The sequence below is a fragment of the Nasonia vitripennis genome (assembly GCF_009193385.2).
Source record: "Nasonia vitripennis strain AsymCx chromosome 1 unlocalized genomic scaffold, Nvit_psr_1.1 chr1_random0007, whole genome shotgun sequence".
Lineage (NCBI taxonomy): Eukaryota > Metazoa > Arthropoda > Insecta > Hymenoptera > Pteromalidae > Nasonia > Nasonia vitripennis.
This window is the reverse complement of record NW_022279594.1, coordinates 373,681-398,963: the sequence shown is the minus strand read 5'-3', so window position 1 is coordinate 398,963 and position 25,283 is coordinate 373,681. Positions and strand designations below refer to the sequence as shown.

Genomic DNA, 25,283 nt, shown 5'->3' with positions numbered 1-25,283 from the left:
CTTTCGAACCATTACAATAGATATAAGAGATCATCTGGGCCTTGTAATACCATTTGAGTGTGGAACTTCGACGGTGACACTTCATTTTAGACAAATAACATAACTTTATTTAACATGACGCATTACGATCATTATTATGAGGCGCAAGTCGGTAGTGGTGGTGTCGAGCATGTATATACAGGAGCCCCGTATCAGAAGGGTCATGGTGGTATAGGTAGTTTTCTCGGAGGTCTCTTTCGTAGGGCGTTGCCATTTCTGAAACGAGGTGCTCGCGCAGTTGGAAGAGAAGCACTCAGAGCAGGCATGCATATAATAGATGATGTAAGTGAAAATAAATCCACATTCAAACAAGCTCTACGTTCGCGAGCCCGTGAATCAGGTCTAAATTTGAAAGGAAAAGCTGAAGAAAAAATAGAGAGTCTCATGAAGGGATCTGGTTATAAAAGTAGACAACAACGGCGTAAACGTCAGTCGAAAGTTAACCAGCGTAGAAAGCACACTACACGTAAAGCAAAGACGAGGAAAACAAAGAAAGTCAGTCAAAAATCAAGCAAGAAAAGAAAGACACGGAATATTAAGAATAAAACGCGTTCAGTACGTGATATTTTTGGTCCCGCTTAAGAAAAATGGCTTTTCTTCACGCTCACTCTTGCGAGTGTGCAAAATCCGAACTTGATTTATTCACTCTACCGCCTACTCAGACGTCTATAGAAGGTACTCAATGGATTGAGTATAAACCTGTGACTAGTATTTCTGAAGATTCATATTTAGAATTTCTTATTCCTGGAAACTCAGATGATTATATTGATTTGGCTCATACTATGATAAATCTCAGTGTACGTCTTGAAAAAGGAGATTCACCCATAGAAGATAAGACTTTAGTTGCTCCTGTTAACAACTTCCTGCATAGTATTTTTAACCAAGTGGACGTATTTTTTAATCAAAAAGCAGTTTCTCCTCCGAGTAACGCTTACGCTTATCGTGCATACATAGAAACATTACTTAATTATTCAGAAGAAGCTAAAAAATCCCATTTGACGTGTGCTCTATGGTGTAATGATACACCTGGCCATATGGATGGAGCTCTACAGACACCTAGCAGTGATGGAAAAACAGTTTTTTCCACTAATTTAGGGGCTTGTGCTCGTCGTGACTACACTAAAGCTGGTAAAACTATTGATTTACTGGGCCATTTACACGCTGATGTTTTCAATCAGGAGAAATTTCTCCTCAATGGAGTAGAAGTTAGAGTTCGTCTTATACGTTCCAAAGATGCTTTTTGTTTAATAAACTACGAGGCTGAAAATGTAAAAGTGAAAATTCTGGATGCTTCATTACGAGTACGGCGTGCTAAGATTAATCCCGGGATTTTGCTTGCACACTCAAAAGCTTTATCTAAAGGTACAGCTAAATATCCTTTAACACGTGTTGAAGTAAAATCCTTTACTTTACACACTGGTATAACCGGAGAAACTTTAGACAACATTATTCTCGGTCAAATACCAAAACGTATAATAATAGGCTTAGTTTCAAATAAAGCTTTTAACGGCAGTAAAAAAGAGAATCCGTTCAATTTTCAACATTTCAATTTAAACTACTTGGCAATGAGTGTAGACGGGATACAAATACCTAGTAGAGCTATACAGCCAAACTATCCAGATAGATAGGTAGATGCTTATCATACATTATTTAGTGGCACGGGTATTCATTTTGCAAACGATGGAAACGATATATCGAGGACAGATTATCCCCACGGTTATTGTTTATACGCGTTTGACCTCACATCTGATCTATCTGCAAATTGTAATACACACTGGAATCTGATAAAAAATGGCACCATTCGTTTAGAATTACGATTCGAAAGTGTTCTACAACAATCGGTTAATTGCATTGTATATGCCGAATACGACAATATTCTTGAGATTGACTCAACTCGTCAAGTCATCGTTGATTTTGGAGGCTAGTTATTAGAAATTTTATGATTCACTTACTGTATATAATGACCACTAATTAGCCCTTTTCACTACGTAACTTAGGCCTTCTACTGATAACAAAACTCATTACGTTGTACGGCATTAGGTATAAATTACAACTCCTTAATATGACCAGCAGTTAGAAAGGTCTTGTTCTTCCTACTCTACACATCTACAACAGCTCGAGATTATGGATTATATAGTCGACGTTTTGGGTTTTCGTGACAGTGCTGACAAGTTCATGATCAAAGAAGTTGCTGTTGTTTCTTTAAATAAAGAGTATATCACTCACTGGATCGCGACTGCACCCCATTCATTCTCAGACTTACCTATCAAAATACAAGTACACAATAATTGGCTTACAAGTAACGTTCACGGTATAGAGTGGTTCGAAGGAGATATTCCATACCGTCAGCTACACGCTAATCTTAGAGAATTAGCAAGAACAGCAAGACAGATTTTTGCTCGTGGTGCTGAAGAGACAAAACTTATACAAAGTATAACTACACGCCATATAGAAAATTTAGAGGATTATAATTGTCCATCTACATATCATTTACCAAAACGAGATATTTTCTGCTGTTATCACGGATCTCTACATCACGGTACTCATAATTGTGCTTTAAATAATGCCTACAGACTTAAAGCATGGGTTAACAAGAACATTGCTCTTTTGACTGCCCTGGATGCTCACTACAGTTATTCGGATCCAAGACTCGTTTATCGAACACCCGCTGATTGTACAGGAGCTAACGGGTCTTCAACGAGTATACGTGTTGAACCATCTAGTACTCTGGATTATTATTATTCAAAACAACAGAAGAAAAATATTAAATATACAAGACCTCCAACACCTGGCCGCACATTAGAAGAACCAATATACGACGAGGTTTCGAACAGTGGCTATTATACAAACTCAGTACCGTCGCCTAAAACAAACTCTACGTATATACAAGATGAATACGAGTCAAATACGGGATGCTCTACGCTTATTAAGAATACCTTCAGCGGGTGTATTCCCTGCCGACAGGATTCCTCGGACATTGACGAGACCGACGGGATGCATATTTAATACAGATATACACACACAGCCTGGATCTCATTGGGTCGCTTTGACAGACGGGGCCACGGAGTCTTTTTTGACATCTATGGAGTACCGCCTGTTTTTCCACACCATATAAGAGCAGTGCAGCGTAATACTATTTTTTATGAGTGGAATACTCTACAATTACAAAGTCTAAACTCTAAAGTGTGTGGTCAGTTTTGTCTGATGTTTTTAGACTATATGAAACGTGGTTATTCATTAGAGAGATTTTGTAAATTATTCACTACTGATTATAGGAGAAATGATAAAATTGTAGAACGTTTTTATAACCGTCTTCGTGGTTTCACAGTCAAATTTAAAAATAGTAGTAAATATAAATATCATATAGGTAGTGGTCATAAACGTCATTCGAAATATTGTATTCAATCATGTAAACCTAAAATATTATAAACAATTTGTATGTAACATTCCAATTATCACTATTATAACTATTATTAAAAATAAATATTATAAAATGTTATACTACTTTTCTGAATAAATTAATGTAAAAGACATTTGCAATTGTTTAAAAATTATTTATTATTACATTTTTCCTTATTTAACGAAACTGAACATATATCCTGCACCTATTATTTATTTAGTTTTACGTAATTATTATTGATATTTATTATTATTATAATAATTATTATTATTATTATTATTATTATTATTATTATATTCATATGAGCGTGTATAGACGCTTTCGAGCAGGTGCTCGCGCGCACACACACATATGCCTGAATGTGGAGATGTGTGTACACATATGCATACATACGGACGTGTACACATATGTATGCATACGTACGGACGTGTACACATATGTATGCATACGTACGGACGTGTACACATATGTATGCATACGTACGGACGTGTACACATATGTATGCATACGTACGGACGTGTACACATATGTATGCATACGTGTTAGAAGGTGCAGAAATCTACCTCACCAACACATAGTTAAAAGGACGCCACATGTACACGATGCATTGACAGCTCCTGAAGGGAGGGGGTAACTCCCACAGACGCTACAGCCACGCTATATCGCTGGCTAGAGGGGGGAGGTACACAAACCAACCACTCTGTCCACCATCTTGGACCTAACCTTGTACGAGCGTCAGCTGTTCCCTACAACGGCGGCCTCTTTGTCCCTATCCTTGTACGCCGACTGAGGCTCTTACCTCCCCTCTTTGGCCGCCATCTTGTCCCTATCCTTGTATTATTATGAATTTGTGGATTATATATATTTTTAAACGTTGCATCAATGTTTAAATAAAACGAGCGAGCATTAGCAAGTGAGTTTTTCGCTAGTTGAAAATAAAACCTTTCAAGATTTTTATGATTATCTGTACGTACTAAACTTTCTAACTTGACCAAATCAATTTTACCAAGTTGCACTATACCACGTATCTTAAATTTCCAATAAGCCAACTAGAAATCGGGTTTGAAATTTACAACAGAAATACAATCAATTTTAGGGACTTGCAATTTTTTTCGTCGTTATACTAAATATCACTAAACAAAATTTAAATGATTTACTTTAATTCCGTCATTTTTACTCATAATTTTTTTTCAGGATTCAAAAGTGTTGTGTCGTCTTAAGTGTTTTTTATTATTAAATACAAGTTGATTCTAAAACAATACAACATTTTGGTACCACCGTGATCAGCGTGAAAAACTGAGTTTAGGGGAATCGGTCCGAAAAATTTTCCTCCACTTTTCAATTTCCCAGTCAGGAAAAAAAATCCCCCCACCACTGCGCCAGGCGGAGAAGTGCGTGAGGGAAGTGACCGCGGTGGCGGCCGCGCGGTGACAAGAGAGGAAAACCGTTGCTAAGAAGGTCGGCGACGGCTGCGCGAGAAAAAGGGGAAGCAGAGGCGATTTAAACTGATGATCGGCTTACGCCGAAGACTAATGTTCCATGAGCAAAATATTTGCAATTTGAGAAAAACTAGGAGGTGCGTAGCCCAACGCAGATCAAAACTTAACCTATTTACAGGCTATCTAGCTCTTGCATTTTAATTTTAAATAAGTCTGTGCTTCGACGCACAGCCCGAACTTGGCCAATACAGCTGATTACGAGCTATCGAGAGCTAGGCGCGAAACAGTTTCGAACGAGAAACCACTTTTATAGCAAAGAACGTGCTTCCTTTTGTTACCATTGCGTGAGCGGTGATTAGAAATGTTTTGTGTGTACGACTGACCAAGTCTGAGGCTAGTCAACAAGCGTGTTGCATTTAAAAGCTGAGACATATCTACTCTACATAATATTAAAATACTTTATTTTGGAAAACGATGTTTTCTATCTATTATTTAAAACAAAAAAATATTATTTTTTTATACACTAATAGTACAAGTTTAGATGTATAAAAAATGCTAAATAACAATTTTCGGATGTCGTCCAGATCAGATAATGCTGTCGATAATCATGGTAAGGACTATTTAAACGATATGATATATATATGGTTTTTTGTTGTACATTTAGGGTTATATCCGATGCTCTTTCTTGTAGACAATGTCCCGTAGATCAGGGAGTCATCCTTGCATCTGGACATGGTCTACAAGAATTCAAAAGTATTTGTTAGTAAACTTTATGTTTCAGTGACGCACTTCTTCTCAGATGATGTCGCGTTGATCCGGGGGTCATCATGACACCTGGATATTGCCTACAGAGAGTCAGGAGTACTTTTCGGTACATTTCATATTTGAGTAGTGCTCTTTCTTGTAGACGATGTCGCGTTGACACAAGGGCCATCTCGCCACCTGGATATCGTCTACAAGAATTCAAAAGTATTTTTCGGTATATTTCATATTTTAGCGGTGCTCATCTTTGTTGATGATGTCACGTCGACCTGCACGTCTATGAAGTTAAAAGTTTTTTTTGTATGTTTTGTTTAAATGGTGCTCTTCCCTGTAGTCGATGTCGCGTCGAATTGTGGGTTATCCTGATACCTGGACATCATCTACAGGAAGTCAGAAGTATTTTTTAGCATATTTCATGTTTAAGTGGTGATCTCCCTTGTAGACGACGTTGCGTCGATATAGGTGTCATCCTGGGACCTAGACATTGTCTACAAGAAAATACACGTTTTTTTCAGTACATTTGATGTATATTGTGCTTTTTCTTGTAGCCGATGTCCCGTCGACTAGGGGCCATCTTAGCACCTAGACATCGTCTACAGAAAGATACAAGTTTTCTTAAGTAAATTTAGTGAATATTATACAGTTACTTCAGACAGATTAGATACATCTTTTTATAGTTATTTATTTATTTTTATTTATTTATATATTAACGGGCATAAGTGCCCTTACAAAAAATATACAATTCAGGTACATATACGAGTGCAAAAAAAAATATATAACGAACAATATTATAAACAACTAAGAATATCATAAACAGAGTTTCCTAACTAAATGCCGACACAAATGATTTGAGATTCGATTTGAATTCAGACAACTGCTCAATGACACTGATATGCTGCGGGAGAGAATTCCATGCGGCTTTAGTCTAGATAAGGTTGAAAAGAACCCAACGTTCGAATGCGCCTGATGCTCATGTATAGGTCTATGGTTACGCAGATTATAAGGTAATTGTCCAACTGAGAATTTACGCAAAAGTTTAAACGTAAGCAGACCGTCATGAAATGTACCGAATGCATCGAAGGAATACCCAACAAAGACGCTATGAGTGAATAGTCATGATCGATAGGCGCCATGGGCTGGCCGGACTTGTAAGTCAGGTAACGAATGAATTTATGCTAAACGGAATCTTAATGGTTAATAGCAATTTGAGTATAAGGTGACCAAATTTGACAACAATAAATGAAAGTAGGCATGACTAGAGTATTGTAAAGATAAATAATAGCAGATATGTTAGAAAAGTCTTGAGTAGTTCGCTTTACAAATCCGATCAGCCCACCACACCTAGAGACCACGTAATCAACATGAGGTGTAAAGGTCAAGCACGAATCGAATAAGACTTCCAAGTCCCTAACCACGTCTATGCGAGCGACAGCCAAACTGCCAAGATTGTACTAGAACAATAGCTGCGTCCTACCCCTACAAAATGGCACAACCTGGGCCGCGTTCATGACCAGGCCATTCTCGCACGTCCAACCGCTCAAAGCGTCAAGGTCAGCCCTTAGTTTCTCTACATCCTCCTCAGAGTGAATACGCATAAAAATCTTGACATCGTCCGCATACATCAGGGCATTCGCAAAGCGAAATTACTTCACGAGATCATCAATATAAATACAGAACAATGAAGGACCCAGGTAAGAGCCCTGAGGTACGCCAGACGACACCAAGACAGCCTGAGATACCCTATTATTCATTCTAACGGCCTGATAGCGATTCGCAATGTATGACGATAATAAATTAAAAATGGAACTACGAACACCAATGTTCCACAGCTTAGACAGCAGCCTGCCATGGTCAACTCTATCGAAAGCCTTGGAAAAATCAACGTATATGGAGTCCACCTGAGCAGAGTTCTCAAGGGCATCAGAGACAGAGTCATTAAAAATCAAGAGGTTAGTTAAAGTCGATCGACCAGGCAGAAAATCGTGCTGCAGATCAGTGATCTTACAAAGCATACGCTAAGACAATACGCCAGCCAAGAATGCATAAATACGCTTCGGAAGGCAGCTGATAAGAGAGATAGACCTACAATTCCTGACATCATGTCTATCGCCGTGTTTAAACACTGGAAAGATATAAGAGCGCTTCCACGCCTTAGGAAAATAACTGTTAGCCAACATCTTGTTAAAAATATTGACAATAAGCCTCTCCAAAGATGGCCAGCAGCACTTAACAAACACATTAGGTACATTATCTGGGCCAGGATTTGCTGAGCATTTTAACTCGCGGACTATAGGATGCAGATCCTCCGCCATAACCTTCATGCTGGAGATAAGCTTATCCGATTCTAGAAGACGATTCAAAGGGCTAGCTGGATGACAGTTATATACCGAACTAAAATGGAAAGAGAACAGGTTAACCGTTTCAGGCTCTGACTCAGTCTTTAAATTGTTGAGATACGTTGTAACTGGGATATCAGCCTCGCCCTTCAAACCCTTATCAAAAGACCAAAACGCATTGATGTTGGACCCAAGACCGGTTTCCACCGATCGAACATAATCCCGGTACCTAGATCTCGACATCCGGATACAAACGGCTCGAAGCCTCTTGAACTCTATTTCGTTACTGGTTTCGCCAGTGAGTTTCCATGCTTTATAAGCTAGCTTTTTATCTCTGATAGTCCATATAAGCTCCGGATCATACCACACAGGATATGTACTAGGATTCAATCTCGACAATGGGACCTGTTTGCTAATACAGGTGTCTACAACATTATAAAAACTACGTAAATTGTTCTCAAGACAGTCGCAAGAAAGGATCGAATTCCAGTCCACGTCACCGAGATGGTTTACAATCGATTCATAATCGGCAGCAAAAAAGTTACGCTTCAATACAGGTACAAAATCACTATCACAAGACATTTTCGCATTAAAAACACTCGTAACGTGATGACCATCGGTAGGAACAAGCTGTTCATTCAGATCAAAGGGATTGATGAATCTAGAAGAGGCAAACAACAGGTCCAACAAGTAGCGTTTCGATGGATGAGTTGGAATAAGTTGAGACAGTCCCAGCGATGGGAAGCAGCTACAGATGAGTTCAGCGTTCATACGATGCTCTGGATCCACATAGCCAGTCTGATCCGCCATGTAATAGACGGAATGTTGTAATCTCCCACCATAACAAGCCGACAATCAGCATTGGCCTCAGCCACCATCTCTAACCTATCAACATATTCCTGAAATCGTGTTGTAATGGAATTTGGCTGAAGATAGACCGCTCCTAGGATCATGGTGGTGTCTGGAAGGAAAATTCTGATTCTGAAATTTGTTGAAGTGAAGATTAGACAAATAATTCAGAGGAGTTGAAGTGATCTCTTACTGCAACAAGTACGCCACCACCTCTCGATACACCAACAGCCTGAAGGTCATGATCCTTTCTATAAATCCGATAGCGAACCAGTCCGAGTTCGGCGAATAAAATGGCGGGCTAAAGCTAAGTCTCTGTAAAAACAATGACGTTCGGTAAATAAGCAAGATGAAGAAGATTGGTGCGAAAATAGGTTAGCTTATTTGCCAGTAAATGAGCATTTTGATAGTAAATGATGAGCTTGGCTTTATCCGCAGCAGAAGAATTAACTTTGGTTCCTGTTGGCAAAAAAAAACTCCTGTCTTTTCTTGGCATCGATGAGAGCCAAACTGCCCCGAACAAATTTGACGGTTTTACGTTTATCAGGATGATCACGATTATGCTTACTCGCCTCCTTCAGCAGCTGACGACGACGTGCGCGCTGGGCTGATGTATCGTACTTATGGTGTTTATATGACTTTCTAATACATAGAAAGATTTTAGTTGTTCACCAATAATAAAAATAAAACGGTCATGGCAAGATACGTAGTAAGTATCTTGAGATTTGTTACTAATTCATCATTATTGTATAACTTAACTTTAAGTTAACCAAGCCCTTTATTGACCAAAAATTTTGTTGCTTTATTATGATTTAATAAAATAAACTTAACTTTATTTGATTGGTCTCATTTTTTTTATCAGTTATTTCGTTGCGGAATATATTAAACTCGCCTAACCTTTTACTTTTTTAAAAGTTAATTTTTTTAGAGATTTTAGTCCATTTTAGTACATTTTTAGTTGTTTATGGTACAAAGACGATGTAATATGAATTGTTGATAGTATTAACAAAAAATGTCTTAATGATGATCATACAATTTTTATTGATAGGCTGTTTCAAAATAAAGATAATTTACGCATATCTTTTGAGCAAGTACAGTATCAGACTAATTATTATGATTGTAGTGTTTTTGCTATAGCATTTGCAGTCGCTATTGTATTTAATATTTGCCTGTGCAATGTACAATTTAATATTAGGTTGTAAAATGCGAGAACATTTGATTAGAATGTATGATACATTAAATTATCCATTTTTCCAATATCAAAAGAGTATAAAAATAACATTTATTTTGAAACAATTGCTAAAATTTCAATTATAAGAAACGTTATTCACGGAATAAAATTTGCTGAATGTAAATTTAATTTTGATAAAATTAATATTGAGGAACTTGAGGTATTATATACGGCAATCATTAATTAACTCTTTTAGAAGCCGACATATAGAAAAAGTAACTGCTATAAATCAATCAAAAAATAATATAGATAATAAAATAATGCGTTTAGCTAATAAAACTACTAATAATTGTATTTATCATTTTGAAAGAATCATAATGATAGATGTGGATAACATTGTACATTTATCAAATCAGAATAGCAAAAACAACTTTGCCAAATTGAAAATTTGATTAAAACAGCATATAGTATTGTATAATACCTTATCGATAATAGATTAATAGATAAGATATGATAAAATACACAGATAATAGATAAATAGATCTTCAACTCTATTCTGCATTAAATATTTATTTTAATGTACATTTTTGAAAATGATTTATAATGATGTGGTTTTTAGTATTGGATACAATTAGAATTGTACAAAATTTTGAATATTTTGATATTTTAACACTAAAATATGTATACGAGACACGAATCTCGCACATAAACATGTATGAAGGCGGCCGCGATAGATGCGGCATGCGCAGCGAGCGTGCGCGCGTATCGAACGACACCCTGGGTAGTATTGTGAGCACACCCCAGATAATAAAGTGTCGGCACAGAGATATCCCCGTGACGGCACGAGATGACGGAATTCACGACAGTACATGACGTCCAGCTGCCGCAGCACAGAGACGGCACGTGACGGCACAGCGTGGCGCACTGCTCATCGGGAAATTCTGCAGAGCACGGTGTGCCGTCGTTGTGCAGGCACCGTGCTTGCACGTTGTGCGATATATTCAAAATTTTGCGGGAATAAATAAAAATACTTTATTTATATATATATATATATATTTTTTTTTTACATGGCATTTGGAACTCGAAAGTTCATCGCCTCATCTACGCAAGCCTTCCACGCTGCCCTATCTTGTGTCAACCCCACCCAAGATGCACCTCTCCGATCGACACCCACCCGTCCTATTTCTACTAGATCCGCTTTTACGTTGTCCTCCCATCTACGTCTAGGTCTACCTAGAGGTCGCGTTAGTATCGGCCTGCCCTTCATGACACGCGCTGTCGTACGGTCGTCTCCCGTTCTCGCTACGTGCCCTGCCCATACCAATCTGCGCGATTTTATTATTCTGTTAATATTTGGTGACGCGTACAGATTATGTAACTCATCATTGTGTAGTCTCCTCCATTCCCCGGTTTCCTCATCTTTCTTTGGCCTGTATATTTTTCGCAAGACTTTATTTTCAAGTACCCTAAAACGGTTGTCCACCTGCTTAGTGAGAGCCCACGTTTCGCACCTGTACAGAACCACCGGCAGTATTATTGTCCTGTATATTCTTATTTTAACGTTTTTAGACAACAGCCTCGACTTAAGTAAATTACTCACGGCGTAGAAGCAAGCATTACCCGAATGGAGTCTCTTATTTATTTCGACATTAATCTCGTTTCTATCATTTATGGTCGTACCCAGATACCTGAATTCGCTAACCTTTTCAAAAGTAAAATTCCCAACTCTGAGATCTTCCTCCCCTCTGCAGATGCCTAGCTTATCCACAATCATGTACTTTGTTTTTGATTCACTCACTTCTAACCCTGTATACTCCACCGCTTTTATGAGGATTTCCGCGCTTCTTGCTACCGTTTCCCTACAATCCCCCAGTATATCGAAATCATCTGCGTAGCCTAGTATCTGCGTTGTTCCATTAAGCGTTGCGCCCATCTGGCTAACCTGCATTTTTCTAACGGCATACTCTAACGTTAAGTTGAACAGCACCGTAGAGAGTCCATCCCCTTGTTTTAAACCATCGCGTATCATGAAGGGTTCTGATACATTACCGCCTACTCGGACCTTTCCCGTGCTTCCGTTCAGACATATTTGAATTAATCTCACGAGTTTTTTCGGTACACCGAGAAGTACTAGAATTTGATACATTTTGCTTCGCTTAATAGAGTCGTATGCTTTTTTAAAATCTATAAATAGTTGGTGTATGGTTTCGCAAAATTCCCACTTTTTCTCTAACAACTGTCTTATGGTAAACATTTGATCGCTCGTCGATCTGTTGCGCCGAAATCCGCACTGATAATCTCCTACTATGTCTTCCGCGAATGGAGTGAGTCTAGCTTGTATTACGTTTGACAGAACTTTGTAGCACGTTGCTAAAAGTGAAATACCCCTATAGTTATTGCAGTCTGTCTTATCCCCCTTTTTAAAAATCGGTATAATGATAGATTCCTTCCAATTTTCGGGTATTGTTTCATTTTTCCAGATGGCACATACTAGTTTATAGATTTTGAAAGTGAGCTCGACGCCCCCATATTTGAGTAACTCAGCTGGTATAGAGTCATTTCCCGCGGCTTTGTTGGTTTTTAGTTTTTTAATCGCGGCCTCTACTTCTTGGTAGCTCGGTTCCTCCACGTGGGGTTCAGCAGTGTGAATTTCGTCCCCTAATTCTTCGCTATTTTCATGCACGTTTAATAATTTATCGAAATAATTTTTCCACAGCGACAGTAATTCGTTGTCATTTGTTACGAGGTCCCCGTTTTTGTCCTTCATCAATTGCGCTCTACTCCTAAAACCCTTTCTGATGGCGTTAATCCCTCTGTACATTTCGCGGGGGTTATTTTCCTTACTGTTAGTTTCTATTCTCCTAATAAGATTCTTTTGATACTCCCGCTTCTTATTTCTGTAGATCGCGCTCGTCCGTTTCCTTACGTTAGAATACTCTTCTACGGTCCTATCGCTTCTATTTTGTAAGCTATCTAATTTAGCCTTTTTGCGCCTTTCAAACCAGAGTTCACACTCTTCGTCAAACCATGGTTTGCTTTTTGGCTTTTTCTTTTTACCCAGTACTTTGTTCGCGGCCTCTTTTACCGTTTTTTCGATGTCCCCCCATAAGCTATTCGGTTCGTCATTCCCCTCCGGCGATGTGTTTGCTTCTTCAAGTGCCTGAAACCTGTTATTAATTTCTATCTGGTACCTAATTCGCTCTGTTCTATCTCGTAGTTTCTCAATATCGAAGCTTTCTACCTTATTTGCTCGCTTACTATTTTGATTCGCTATTAGTCTAGCTCTTAATTTGGCTACTACTAGGAAGTGGTCCGAGTCGCTATCTGCCCCTCTGTAAGCCCTTACGTCAAGAACATTAGTATGACGCCTTTTTTCAATGAGGAAATGATCAATTTGGTTCTGTGTGGCCCCGTCCGGCGATGTCCACGTTGCCTTGTGTATGTTCTTGTGCTTAAAACAGGTAGTGTTGATTATAAGATCTTTTGCCGCCGCGAAATTTATGACCCTAATACCGTTACCATTGCTGGCTTCGTGCAGGCTTTCCTTACCTATAGTAGGCCTAAACATTTCCTCCCTACCTATTTTAGCATTGAAATCGCCTAATACTATTCTTGTGTCGTAAGACGCGAACTGGTCGATTACCTGCTCTAAAGTTTCGTAATAGAGATCCTTAGCTTCTTCTTCTTTGTCCTCCGTAGGACAGTGTACATTAATAAATACATATCTTTATTTATATATACAGATTATTTATTTATATTTTAATCAATTATATAATACATTTTTGATAAATATATATAATAAGAAAATTTGTATAAAAATAACATTTCTACATGATTTTCTTTCCTGAAACATACAATAAATATATTTGTATTAATATAAAAAAGTAATAATAATGAATGAATTGAAATTAGCAATAACTAAAAACAATGAAATAAAATAGTTTGAATCTACATTATTTGAAAGAAATAATGCAGTACAGATAAATGCAAAATATAAGAGTACGTTTTACAAAAATATGCATTAATTATAACATTTAAAAATCTAACCAAATGCAAACTAGTATTATACAACTAATTAAAAATAAAAGAATATAGAATAAAAATGAAATGTTATAATTCATGCATATTTTTTATGAGCTGAAAGAAATAAATTAAAGTTATAAATATTAAAATAAATAAAATAAAAATATGTCACCTATTTATGAAAATTGTGGTGCATAGTTGGGACTGAAGGAGAAGTGAGTTGAAGTGATGCTGAAGAGTCTGAGCATCTTCCTCTAGATACTCTAACTGCAACGTGTACCTGTAGTCTTGAATAACCCCGACTTGCATTAGCCGTTCTTCTTCGCCGTCGATGCCGCCGTCGTCTTCGTTCCCGCCGTCGTCTTCGTTGCCGCCGTCGTCCTCGATGCTGCCGTCGTCCTCGTTGACACTGTCGTCATCTATGCCGCCGCGTTCCTGGCTGCCGTAGTCCTCGTTGCCGCCCACGTTTCAATGTTATCGTAGTACTCGTTGCCGCCGACGTTCTCGATGCCACCGCGTTCCTGGTTTTCGTAGCCCTCTTCTTCAAAGTCGACGTTTGCACCGTTGTATACAGCATCCAGTAGTCTTCGTCTCTGTCGTGGAGGCTGGTTATCAACGTCAGCTTTGGTGGCTGCACGCTTGATTTTCTTACGTCAATACTCTTCTTTGATGCTTTTCAGGGCCTTCGTCATCGCAGTTGCAAATGTCGACTTATCAGGCTCGCTAATATTTTTGTTTTCCGACATGGCATCTAAAAAATAAAAAAATGGCATTAACATAGTTTCAAAAAATATAAGTGAATATAAAGTACCTTCACAAGCAGCAGCGAAACGAGTTTCCTTGAGTGCAACTATATTGGCTTTTTTGGAGCCCAGCCAGGTAACGCCGGTGACAAGGCTTTCGGTGATCTTAAAGCACTTTTTTAGATAAAGTGCTGCAGCATCCGATGCATTAACCCCTCCGATGTAGGTCAAATAGGTAACCTGGAAAAAATTTAAAATATTTAGAAATGAAACTACACAACGTCGAAAATATTAATTAATAATAAAACACTTCCAGCGTTAGTGTACTCCTCGTCGGAGACTTTGTCAAAATCAAGAAGGTTCTAGACAGTCTCGAATGGAAAGAATTGCGGCATCTTCTTGTTTACTCTATTCTCTTTATTCGAGAGCTGCTTTAAGATGTTTAAGCATGCACTGAAATATGCAAATATATAATAATTGTTTTCTATTGCATCCATTCTTTCTCTCATGCTTCTATAACGATAAAAATTCTATATTAATAAAAATTCCATTAATATACTAAAAAATTAAGTTCATTTATTAAAGCTTACCTCTGCTCCTCCAAGACCTCCTTGATCAACGATATGACATCTGCATCATGAGTCTGGTCGGGTGTTAGTGTTTGAATGGGTGGTGCAGTATGAGTGCATGCTGGTTGTGTGTTTTGTGTGCGTGATTGCATTTTATCCTGTATAAATGAGAAACCTTGAGTGAATGATTTTTTTTGCGTGAATGGTGTAGTAGCCTGAGTGCATGCTGGTTGTGCGTGATTGTATGTTATTGCGTGTAAATGATTTCTTTAGGATTTTTGGTTTTAATGGTTGTTTTTTTGTGTACCTGGCTTAATTTCAGAAGCGAATTGATAACTGTTTGTTGACGGTGTAGGGTTACTCTTTCCTTGGCGTGAGTTTTTAGTAGATGAGCCGCATAACGGAGCAGATGTCAAGCTACGATTGTCAGGTGCTGCTCGATCGAGTAATTCCATCTGGTTTTGCATTTTCGCCAACGCAATGCACGATGGAAGAGCTCCGGTATCTCGATTTTTTACCATCTATCAAGAAATTATAGCAATTAATTTTCATACATTTGATAATGGTACGCGATGATGAAATTTTAAATAAATGAAAAATGCACTACGCGCCATATACATTAATATTGATTATAATAACATAAAGATTTTATAATACGCAAAATTGGAAGGCTATAGGGGGTCCGAAATTCAATGAATATTATATCTCTAAAAAAAATAACTTTTAAAAAAGTAAAAAGTTAGGCAAGTTTAATATATTTCGCAACAAAATTACAGATTGAAAAGTACTAAGATCAATCAAACAAAGTCAAGTTTATTATATTTAATCGTGATGAAGCAAGGAACAACTCTCAAGATAATTACTACGTAACTTGCCATGCCCGTTTAATTTTGTTTATTGGTGAACAACTAAAATTTCCTTTTATGTATTAGAACGTCATACAAACACCATAAGTACAATGAAACGGGCATGGTAAGTTACGTAGTAATTATCTTGAGAGTTGTTCCTTGCTTCATCACGATTAAATATAATAAACTTGACTTTGTTTGATTGATCTTAGTACTTTTCAATCTGTAATTTTGTTGCGAAATATATTAAACTTGCCTAACTTTTTACTTTTTTAAAAGTTATTTTTTTTAGAGATTTCAATCCTTTTTAGTAAATTTTTTTGAGTATTTCATATTTGACGTCGTAGAAATAAAATATAAGCATATTTAGCACCTTTAGATCAAAGCTTTTTTGTAACATTTTTATCACTAACATGAGATCACTGATTGTTGATATACACCACCCTTGAATTATTTCTACGCCAAGACACCAAAACCCACGGCGCGAACTATCCAGACCTCGTTATCGGACACCCTGTACACCTAGACGCCGTCATCGTATGATTTATTTACCTAGACACCAAAAACCACGAAGCGCACGACCTAGACCTCGTCATCGGCCACCCTGTACACCTGGACACCGCGTTCAAGTGATTTTTACACCTAGACACCAAAAACCACGGAGCAAACTACCTAGACCTCGTCATCGGCCACCCTGTACACCTAGACACCGCCCTCGAATTATTTCAACACCAAAAGCCACGGAGCGAACTACCTAGACCTCGTCATCGGCCACCCTGTACACCTAGGTACCGCCCTCGAATTATTTCAACACCTAGACACCAAAAACCACGGTGCGAACTACCTAGACCTCGCCATCGGCCGCCCTGTACACCTAGATGCCGTCCTCGTATGATTTATTTATCTAAACACCAAAAATCACGGAGCGCACCACCTAGACGTCGTCATCAGCTACCCTATTTATCTAGACACCTTCCTTGAAAGATTTGTACACCAAAACACCGAATACTACGGAGCACACATTTATAATTCAAGCAGAGGAGCAGACAATGTAGGCTCAATAGCTTGTGCGGCCAACTTCACAGTCTAACCACTCGGTCAAACTGCACGCAGCTAACTTAACGGTCTTACCACTTTTTGGGCTGAAGAAAAATTAAGCAAGTGATTTCAGCATTTTTGTTCACCTGCATACTTGTTTATTATGTTAAAGCTGGTTTATTGCTGATATTTTGGTTTAAAATCATAGTTTGGCATACTAGTATAAACATTTATCAAAATTAGCTGGTTACATGAATGATAAATAATTTATTTCCTTAATTGAAAATTCGAGAGACCAATATAGAAGTAAATAGTGTCACGGGCGCCGAGGCGTCGTCTGCTTCTCAAACTCGCCTTCGTGGCGCTCCCGCGCCACTTGATAACGAGTACGTAAAAATGGTGATTGTCGTGCGAGGCTAGTTTATCGGCCGATCGAAGTAAATGAGTCAATTAATTTAAACTATTTGAAGATGCGAAGACAATATTCTGACAACGACGAAAACTCTTGACTGACAATCGCCTGATCCTGGCTAATATAGCGTTCTAAAGAACTTATCCTGTACTTCATCCAATGTAATTATAACTATGTTTGGTGATAAGGAAGAGCAAAGGAAAACTTCAACATCTGACGAAGGACAAGGGAGAGTGATGAAATTAGTAACTGTTAGATACTGTTTGACAAGCAGATAACAATCATTATTCTCGTGTAATTTGATGATATTTTGCAAGACGCAGGATGATCCATTTTTGAGAATTATCGTACTATCTTGCTTATCAACAGATATACAGTACATCCCTAAAACAACTTTTCTATACTGCGTATAATTAAAATCATCGAATGGAACGATTGGTCCTCTATCATGTTCACCAACAAATCTAATTGAATTTTCGGCCAGATGTTTACCAGCATTAACTTGGCAATTTTCAATTCGCCTATTGCCAATCTGTTTTAGAAGCAAATTTGGCTTCCTACACATTTTTCTAAAATAACTCATGTTATTTTCGTATGGAAAAGTAGATATAGATTCTAATGACCCAAAAGTTCTCACATCATCTGCAAGATGTAACAAAGCGTGAGTATTGTAAGAGAGGAATTCATCGCCATAAACATCAGAAGCTGATTCAACGAATAGTTCGAGCCACTTTTCAGCAATATTAATCGATTGACGAGAAGGAGGATTTAAAAGCACTCGTACATTCTGCATGAAGGAGAATAAAATGCTGATAAACAGCAGGATCTACAAGACCAGAAAATATAGCAGGACCACTGTACACAAGAATTTGTCGTTGCTCAGTGGCTTTCAATTTGCCATGCTTTTCAACATTTACTGGTTTTCGAGCAAAATCATGAGGACAGTAATCCTTGACTTTTTTCAATCGTTGATTCAATACTTTGATGTTAGCCGGTGAAAGCTTTATGGAATCAATAAACCTTTCATCAATTATTCCCTGGAAAATTTTTTCCATTATGCCAAGATAAAGCAAATGCATGTAATCGAATACTGTATTCAAAACAATATTAAATGGAAGAGCCCTAATCGAACAATCTACCCAGTGATGATCGGAATCAAGTTTCTCCAAATACTCTTCTTGTGTGCGAGCGACAAAATTAGTACCTTTGTACACCATAACACCTGCACGCATACAATAGACCCTAAGCCAACATCTCGAGCAAGGAGCTGTAGAACTATGTGCTCCATGACCTAAAATAAAACTTCGAGTAGGTGCATCTGCGATGAAACACCTGAAGTGGACTTGTCAATTTTCATTTTCAAAGAAATCAATACCATTTTTTTAAATTTCAAACAATTCCGTCACAAATACGTCCATAAAATCAAAAGCGTTGTTAGGTTTCTGTGAACCTTTAAAAATGCCTACAACATCTGGAGAACTGTTGGGTATATTAGCAATACGAATTTGAATTGGCCAAAGCACATTCACACTGTTTTTATCCAGTGATGCTCCATCCGTATGCCGATCAAGCTAAAGAATATCAGGGATCATATTTGCAGGAGACGCTAAAAGAATTCTCTGGATACCTTTTGCAACTCCTAAATGCAAATATTCGCCACCTACAACTTGTAAAGGAACATTAGATACGGTTAGAGTTTTCAAAATATTTCTTGGATCCACATGAATTAAAGAAAAGCTATGATGAGAAATAAGGTCTCGCAAAATAGCTTTTGCTTGCACATGAGTCATATTAGTCTCTGTAAATGCTGCTGCAAGCTTATTTTTGAAATTTTCCAAATTATCATGAAACGAATCATCAGATGCGACTAAAGATGATCTTCAGCAATAGGATGCTCAACTGGATCTACGTTGCCATCATTTGAGATCTCACTCACTGAACGCTCATCATGATTATCACTCATAAAACACACATTATGATTATCACTCACACAACTAACAATATCATTCTCATGGTTCACTTCAACCACATCTTCATGGAAGGAGTCAGAAGAAACTTCCAAATTGTGAGATACGCAACTGGAAGAAACATTGCTAAAAGCTCGATCAACTAATTCTTCGCTATGAGCCTTATCAAATAAACGAAGCCTACATGCTCTTTAAGCAGAACTACATTCTCCTAATGGTTTGCGAGAGCAAAAAATCTTCATCTTAAACATTATTTCACACCTAAGTTAATATAATAAACTGTAAAAAGTTCAGACAGCTTTTTTTATAATTGGCAAAATTGTTCAAATTATCAGTTATGAGTATGAAATAACTTAACGTTGGAGAAATTGCCATAACACCAGAAGAATCAGAAAGCAGAAATAGCTGGATGGAGAGGAACCTCCGCAGGATTGAGAATCGTCCAGGAAACGAAGCAAAATAAGCTCTTGACAAAATTATCTGAAAAACACAAAAACAAATTAGTCTTATATTAATCACATTTAAAAATTATACTAATAAATACACCATAAATTAAGTACATATGATCTTCTACAATATATGAAGGAAGTGCCTTTTGTAAACAGAAAAGCCGGGTGGAGGTACACAGTCGAACATAGGAACTGAATACAGTTTAATACAAACTGCTAAGGTAGTTATTTTCAAAATCACTTTTATATCATTAATAATAAGTTTCAGACCTCTAGATAATAAACAACTTGGATTTTATTGTCAATGTATTTGTCTTGAGTAATATTCTGACAATGAAATCCAAGTTGTTTATTATATAGAGATCTGAAACTTAGTATTAATGACATAAAAGTGATTTTGAAAATAACTACCGTGGAACTTGTAACGCGGTGAGACCCCGTTACAAGTGCCACCGTATTTATCCCACGCTGCGGCGGAGACCATCTCGTCGCTTACTCTGCTGCTTTCTCTCTCATGGACTACGCACCGCCTGGTGCGTGCGCGGCTGCTCAGATGCGTTAAAATTGCGTTATTAACGCCCGCTTAGGCGGCGGTATTCGCAGGGAGGACGTAAGGAAACGGACGTTTGTAATCTAGGTCGGCAAATAATAACAAAAGCACGTAAAAAAATTAATCTACGGTTATATTTCAATCCGCGATAAAAACGTGATGTTACAAAATAATAAATGCGAGTCGCTAACAAATTTGCGGCACACCGGCGAAAGGCGTCGCCGTACTTACGCACCGACTGCGTGTACAGTCGGTACGCATCGCCTTCCATCTGGCGCACGTCGATCGACGCCTCGAGCGCCCCTACCAGCTGGGCCCTTTGCTGGTCCCACGCCGCTGCGGCTGCCTCTTCTCTCGAAGGCTCCTCCCTTGCCTTCAAGCCAGCCGACGGCGCTCGCGTCCCCGCGGTGTTGGTCTCGCGGTGGATGGGCTCGCGCTCCAAGCGAGCCGATATGGGATGACCGACATTGGGTGGTGCCGGTTGCGGCGCACGCGGGCGGCGCAGACCCGTCGCGGTCTTCTCGCCCTCGTCCGCAACCGGCGCAGGTGGATCTGGGCGGCGCACCACCAACGCTCCCTCGCCTTCATCTTCTTCTGCGGGGGCGAAGTACGCCTCCACCTCGTGGGTTGGGAGCCAAGGGTCATTGGGAGGGAAGGCACTCTAGGGGTCTTCGCCTTCTCCTACCTCCCGGATGACTACGTGAGGTCGTTCTTCTTCCCTGTTTAGAGCGGCCATCACGCGCTCAAAGGCCGCTTGCAGCTCCTCGGGACTCATAACTAAGCATATAAATTATCTAGCTTAGGTCCGCAGCTCTTTGTGCGTGCGTTTTTCGCGGTGACGTACTCGGGTTAGTAGTCGTCGTGGCATGCCCGCGGTTGCGCTAACCCTTCGGACGACCAGGCCTCCTCTTCTCGGTGTCGACCTCAGCACTGGCGGTCTCTGGCGTAGGTCTTGTCCGCCTCGCTGTATACACCTTTTTCCCCGGACGGCCTCTCTTCTTGGTCGCAGGGTTTAGTACGATTACGCGCGGTTTTTTCGTTCGCTTCGGACGGTCGGCAACTTTGCTCGCTTCGGACGCAACATCGCTCTGTTCGCAGACAGAGTCTTGCTCGCTTTGCGCTGGTACTTCGCTAGTACCCGCGTCTGCGTTCGCATCCCTCGGCGGTCGAGCGTTGCCATCTTCTTCACTCTTCTGCGACTCTTCGTCCGTCGCTGACGCGTAAAATAGCTTCAGCTGCGCAGCTGGTGCAAGATCCACTTGCTCGCCCATCTCGTCGACAAGTCGATATGTATTGGTGCTGCGTATTTCCACTATTTTATACGGCCCAATATACGGTGGCGCTAGTTTCACGGAGCGTTGCTCCGCTCCAGAAGACAACACGTGATTTCGCCTCATCACTAAGTCCCCGACTTTGTATGACGCCGGTTTATGCTTGGCGTCATAGTAGCGCTTCTGGCGATCTTACGCGTCTTGCGTCCTCTGCGACGCTTGCTCGCGCAGCTGTTTTAAATCCCACATGCGATCATGCCATGCATCGATCGCGCGTCGCTGCAATTCTTCTTCTGCGGCGGCGTCCTGCTCGTGTCTTGCCGCGGAAGCTTTCCTCGGCTGAGTCCCGTACATTAGGATAGCCGGACTTACCCCTGTCGAGGAATGGGGTACGCTATTATACCCAAAGGCGATGTCGCTCAATCGCTCGTCCCATGTGTTATGGCTTTCCTCGATGAGCGCGCGTACCATGTTGTTGATGGTGCGATTCGCCCTCTCTACCGGGTTCGCCTGGGGGTGGTAAGATGGCCTCAATTCATGCCGCACGCCTTGTTCTCTGAGGTACTGATCAATGGCTTTATTTTTGAACTCTGTGCCATTGTCCGACAAGAATACCTCTGGCGCACCGTACCGTACGAAGACTCGCTCTCGGAGATGCAGCAGGATTGTCTTTGCGTTCGCCCGCTTAATCGAAATGCATTATATCCAGCGGGTAATCAAGTCTTCGAATATGACAATATATATTCGTTTCCTCGAGCGGTCTTTGGTTTCGGCCCCATGACATCTCCTCCTATGATCTGCCATGGCCGAGTAACCACTCGTTTTCCCATCAGGCCGCTTGGCGAGCGCTGCTCGACTTTGCATTGCTGACAAACGAAGCATCGTCGAACATACTCAGCGACGTCGGTGTACATACCGGGCCAGTAATAGTACATTGCGACGCGTGCACAAATTTTCTCACGCCCCTGGTGACCAGCTGATGGCTCGTCGTGACATTCTCGTAAGATTTCTGCTCGCTTTTCTTTTGGCACGACGACTTTCCATGCCGTATCGTCCCATCAGACTGCCTCGACTGGTACTGCGTCCTCTTCATACATACGCGACAACGCGTCTGGTGCATTTAGCAGGCCTTTCCTATGTTCCACAGTGTAGACGTGGCCCTGCATTTCTAGTACCCATCTGGCTAGGCGTCCAGTGGGATTATGCAAGTTGCATAACCACCGCAAACTACGGTGGTCCGTGATGACCTTAAATTGATACCCCTCGATATAGGGTCTGAACTTCCGTATAGCCCAGATGACAGCGAGACATTCTCTCTCCGTGACGCTGTAATTTCTTTCGGCTTTCGACATCGTGCGGCTCGCGAATTCTAAAACCCGCTATTCTCCGTTGGTTACTTGAAAAAGTACCGCGCCGAGACCGGTGTCACTGCCGTCCGTCTGCAATACAAACTGCGATTCGAAATCTGGGCGATGAAGAATCGGTGCCGACGCTATTAGCGCTTTCACTCGTTGGAAAGCGTCTTGTTGTTCCGTCCCCCACTCATACTTTCTGCCTTTCTTCGTCAGGCAATGCAGTGGATCAGCGACGGTCGCGAATTCTTGCAAGAATTTGCGATACCACGACGCCATTCCTAGAAAACGTCTCAGCTGTTTTAGGTTTTTCAGCGCTGGATACACCATAATGAGCGCTATCTTCTCTGGGTCTGACCGAAAACCATCGTGATTAACCAGGACGCCGAGGTACTTCGCCTCTTCTCGGCAAAAGACAGTTTTGTCCCGGTTTATCGTCAAGCCAGCCGCGTTCCTCTGGAGCACTTTCTCTAAGTACTCGAGATGCTCTTCAAACGTCTCCGTCGCGATGATGACATCGTCGAGGTACGAGTACGCATATGGCTGGAGTTCTGGGCTGATTACTTCGTCGATCATTCGCTGGAAGGTCGCTCCAGCGTAGGCTAAACCAAATGGCATACGCGTGAATTGGAATAACCCTAGCCCAGGAACTGTAAAGGCCGTCAGAGGTCTCGCCTCCGGCTTCAACGGTATTTGATGGTACGCGCTGCTAAGGTCCAACGTCGATATGTACTTCGCTTTCTGCAGTTTACGAAGGATATCATCCATGTTAGGTAATGGATATGCATCAGCCTTTGACAGCGCATTAACTTTCCGGAAGTCGACACAAAAACGATATTGCCCTTTCGCTTTGCGCACCATCACTACCGGACTTGACCAAGTACTGTCGGAGGGTTCGAAGATTCCTGCAGCAAGCAACTCTCGTACTTGTTGATACATCTCCTCCTCTATTTTTGGCGACACGGGATAATACTTCTGTTTTATCGGTTTGGCCAATCCAACGTCTATCCCGTGCTCAATCAACTGCGTCCGTTCGATCGTACGATTGGATTTAGGCAGGATGCTGTCCAGCATGCTGCGAATCTGCACGTGCTCATCGTCACTGACGTACGCGAGTCCAACCGCGGCGATATCTAACGCCCCTGCTGTAGCTATTGCAGCCACCTGAAGTTGGACGATCTTTCGCTCCTTCTTCAGATACAGACCGTTTTCATTTGGATCGTGGACTGTGCCGAACAGGCGTCCGAAATTCGTCCCAACTAGACATTCGTTGGTCGCTTCGGGCATGATCGCCACCGTTACGTCGCGTTGTACACCCGCGACGTCGAATGGCAAGTCCACAAATCCCACGATCCGCGGGATCTGACCATTTGCACACTGTGCTTGACGGCCATCGCGTTGTCGCAAGGGTCGACCGCAGGCGCTAGCGATCTGGAGTCCTAACAACCCCATTACGGTCATAGCGGCGCCTGGGTCGTAGAGATCTCTTACTCCGAACCCTCCGATGCCCACTTGTACCCACCAGCGCGACTCGTCTTCGTTTGGCGATATCGTCGGTTGGCGAGACTTGCTGGACAACAGTGCGACCATACAATCAAAATCGCCTGAGGTTCCGCGCGAGGTATCGGCTACGCGCTCCGTCACGTGTCTCTCCTCTCGGTAAGACTCCCCGCGCGACGATTCAAGAGGAGCAGTAACCTCGCCTATTCCTCCCGTTTGCCGTTTCCCTTACCCAAGGGACATTCTCGGGCAATGTGACCTTTTCCACGGCATTTGAAGCACTCTATTGGCTTCTTTTGCTCTCTTTGGTCCGATCGACCGGCATTCTCGCCAGACCTCTGGCTTTTGCGCTTCGGACTAGGAGACTTTCCTCTCTCTTTCCTAGGTCCGGAGCGTCCTCGCTGAGGGGCTGACTTCTTGTCGCCTCCTCCCGCGTTGGCGTGTTTCGCTGGTTGCGCCATTGCTGCAAGCTTCGTGTCGAACAGCTTGCCTATGGCGTCAACCAATAAGGGCAGGGTGTCAGTTTGCTCCACAAACCCCATGGCTGCCACCGACGTTTTACCGC

General features: G+C 40.8%; 2 protein-coding genes and 1 long non-coding RNA gene across 7 annotated transcripts in view; 1 reads left to right on the top strand and 2 right to left on the bottom strand.

Moving 5' to 3' along the window:
* Positions 1-25,283, top strand: part of LOC107981912 (carcinine transporter) — a 535,006-nt gene that overhangs the window by 176,899 nt on the left and 332,824 nt on the right. The window lies entirely within an intron of this gene.
* Positions 13,723-15,951, bottom strand: LOC107981264. Of its 2 annotated transcripts, XR_004227994.2 has the most exons (5): positions 15,639-15,951; positions 15,353-15,489; positions 14,831-15,275; positions 14,192-14,770; positions 13,723-13,840 (listed from the first exon to the last, which is right to left on the bottom strand). It is a non-coding gene; the product is annotated as an uncharacterized LOC107981264 (long non-coding RNA). The 2 variants fall into 2 exon arrangements; XR_004227995.2 differs by lacking the exon at positions 15,353-15,489 and having other exon boundaries at positions 14,831-15,215; positions 15,639-15,948.
* The window catches only part of LOC116417724, a 346,232-nt gene continuing 340,903 nt past the window's right edge, over positions 19,955-25,283 (bottom strand). Inside the window, exon 3 of one of the 2 annotated variants that reach the window (XM_031932424.1) lies at positions 19,955-20,076. In XM_031932424.1, the coding sequence (XP_031788284.1) occupies positions 19,985-20,076 (92 nt within the window). In that variant the 3' untranslated portion in view covers positions 19,955-19,984. The remainder of the gene's footprint in view (positions 20,077-25,283) is intronic. The other variant, XR_004227987.1, reaches the window with a different exon arrangement.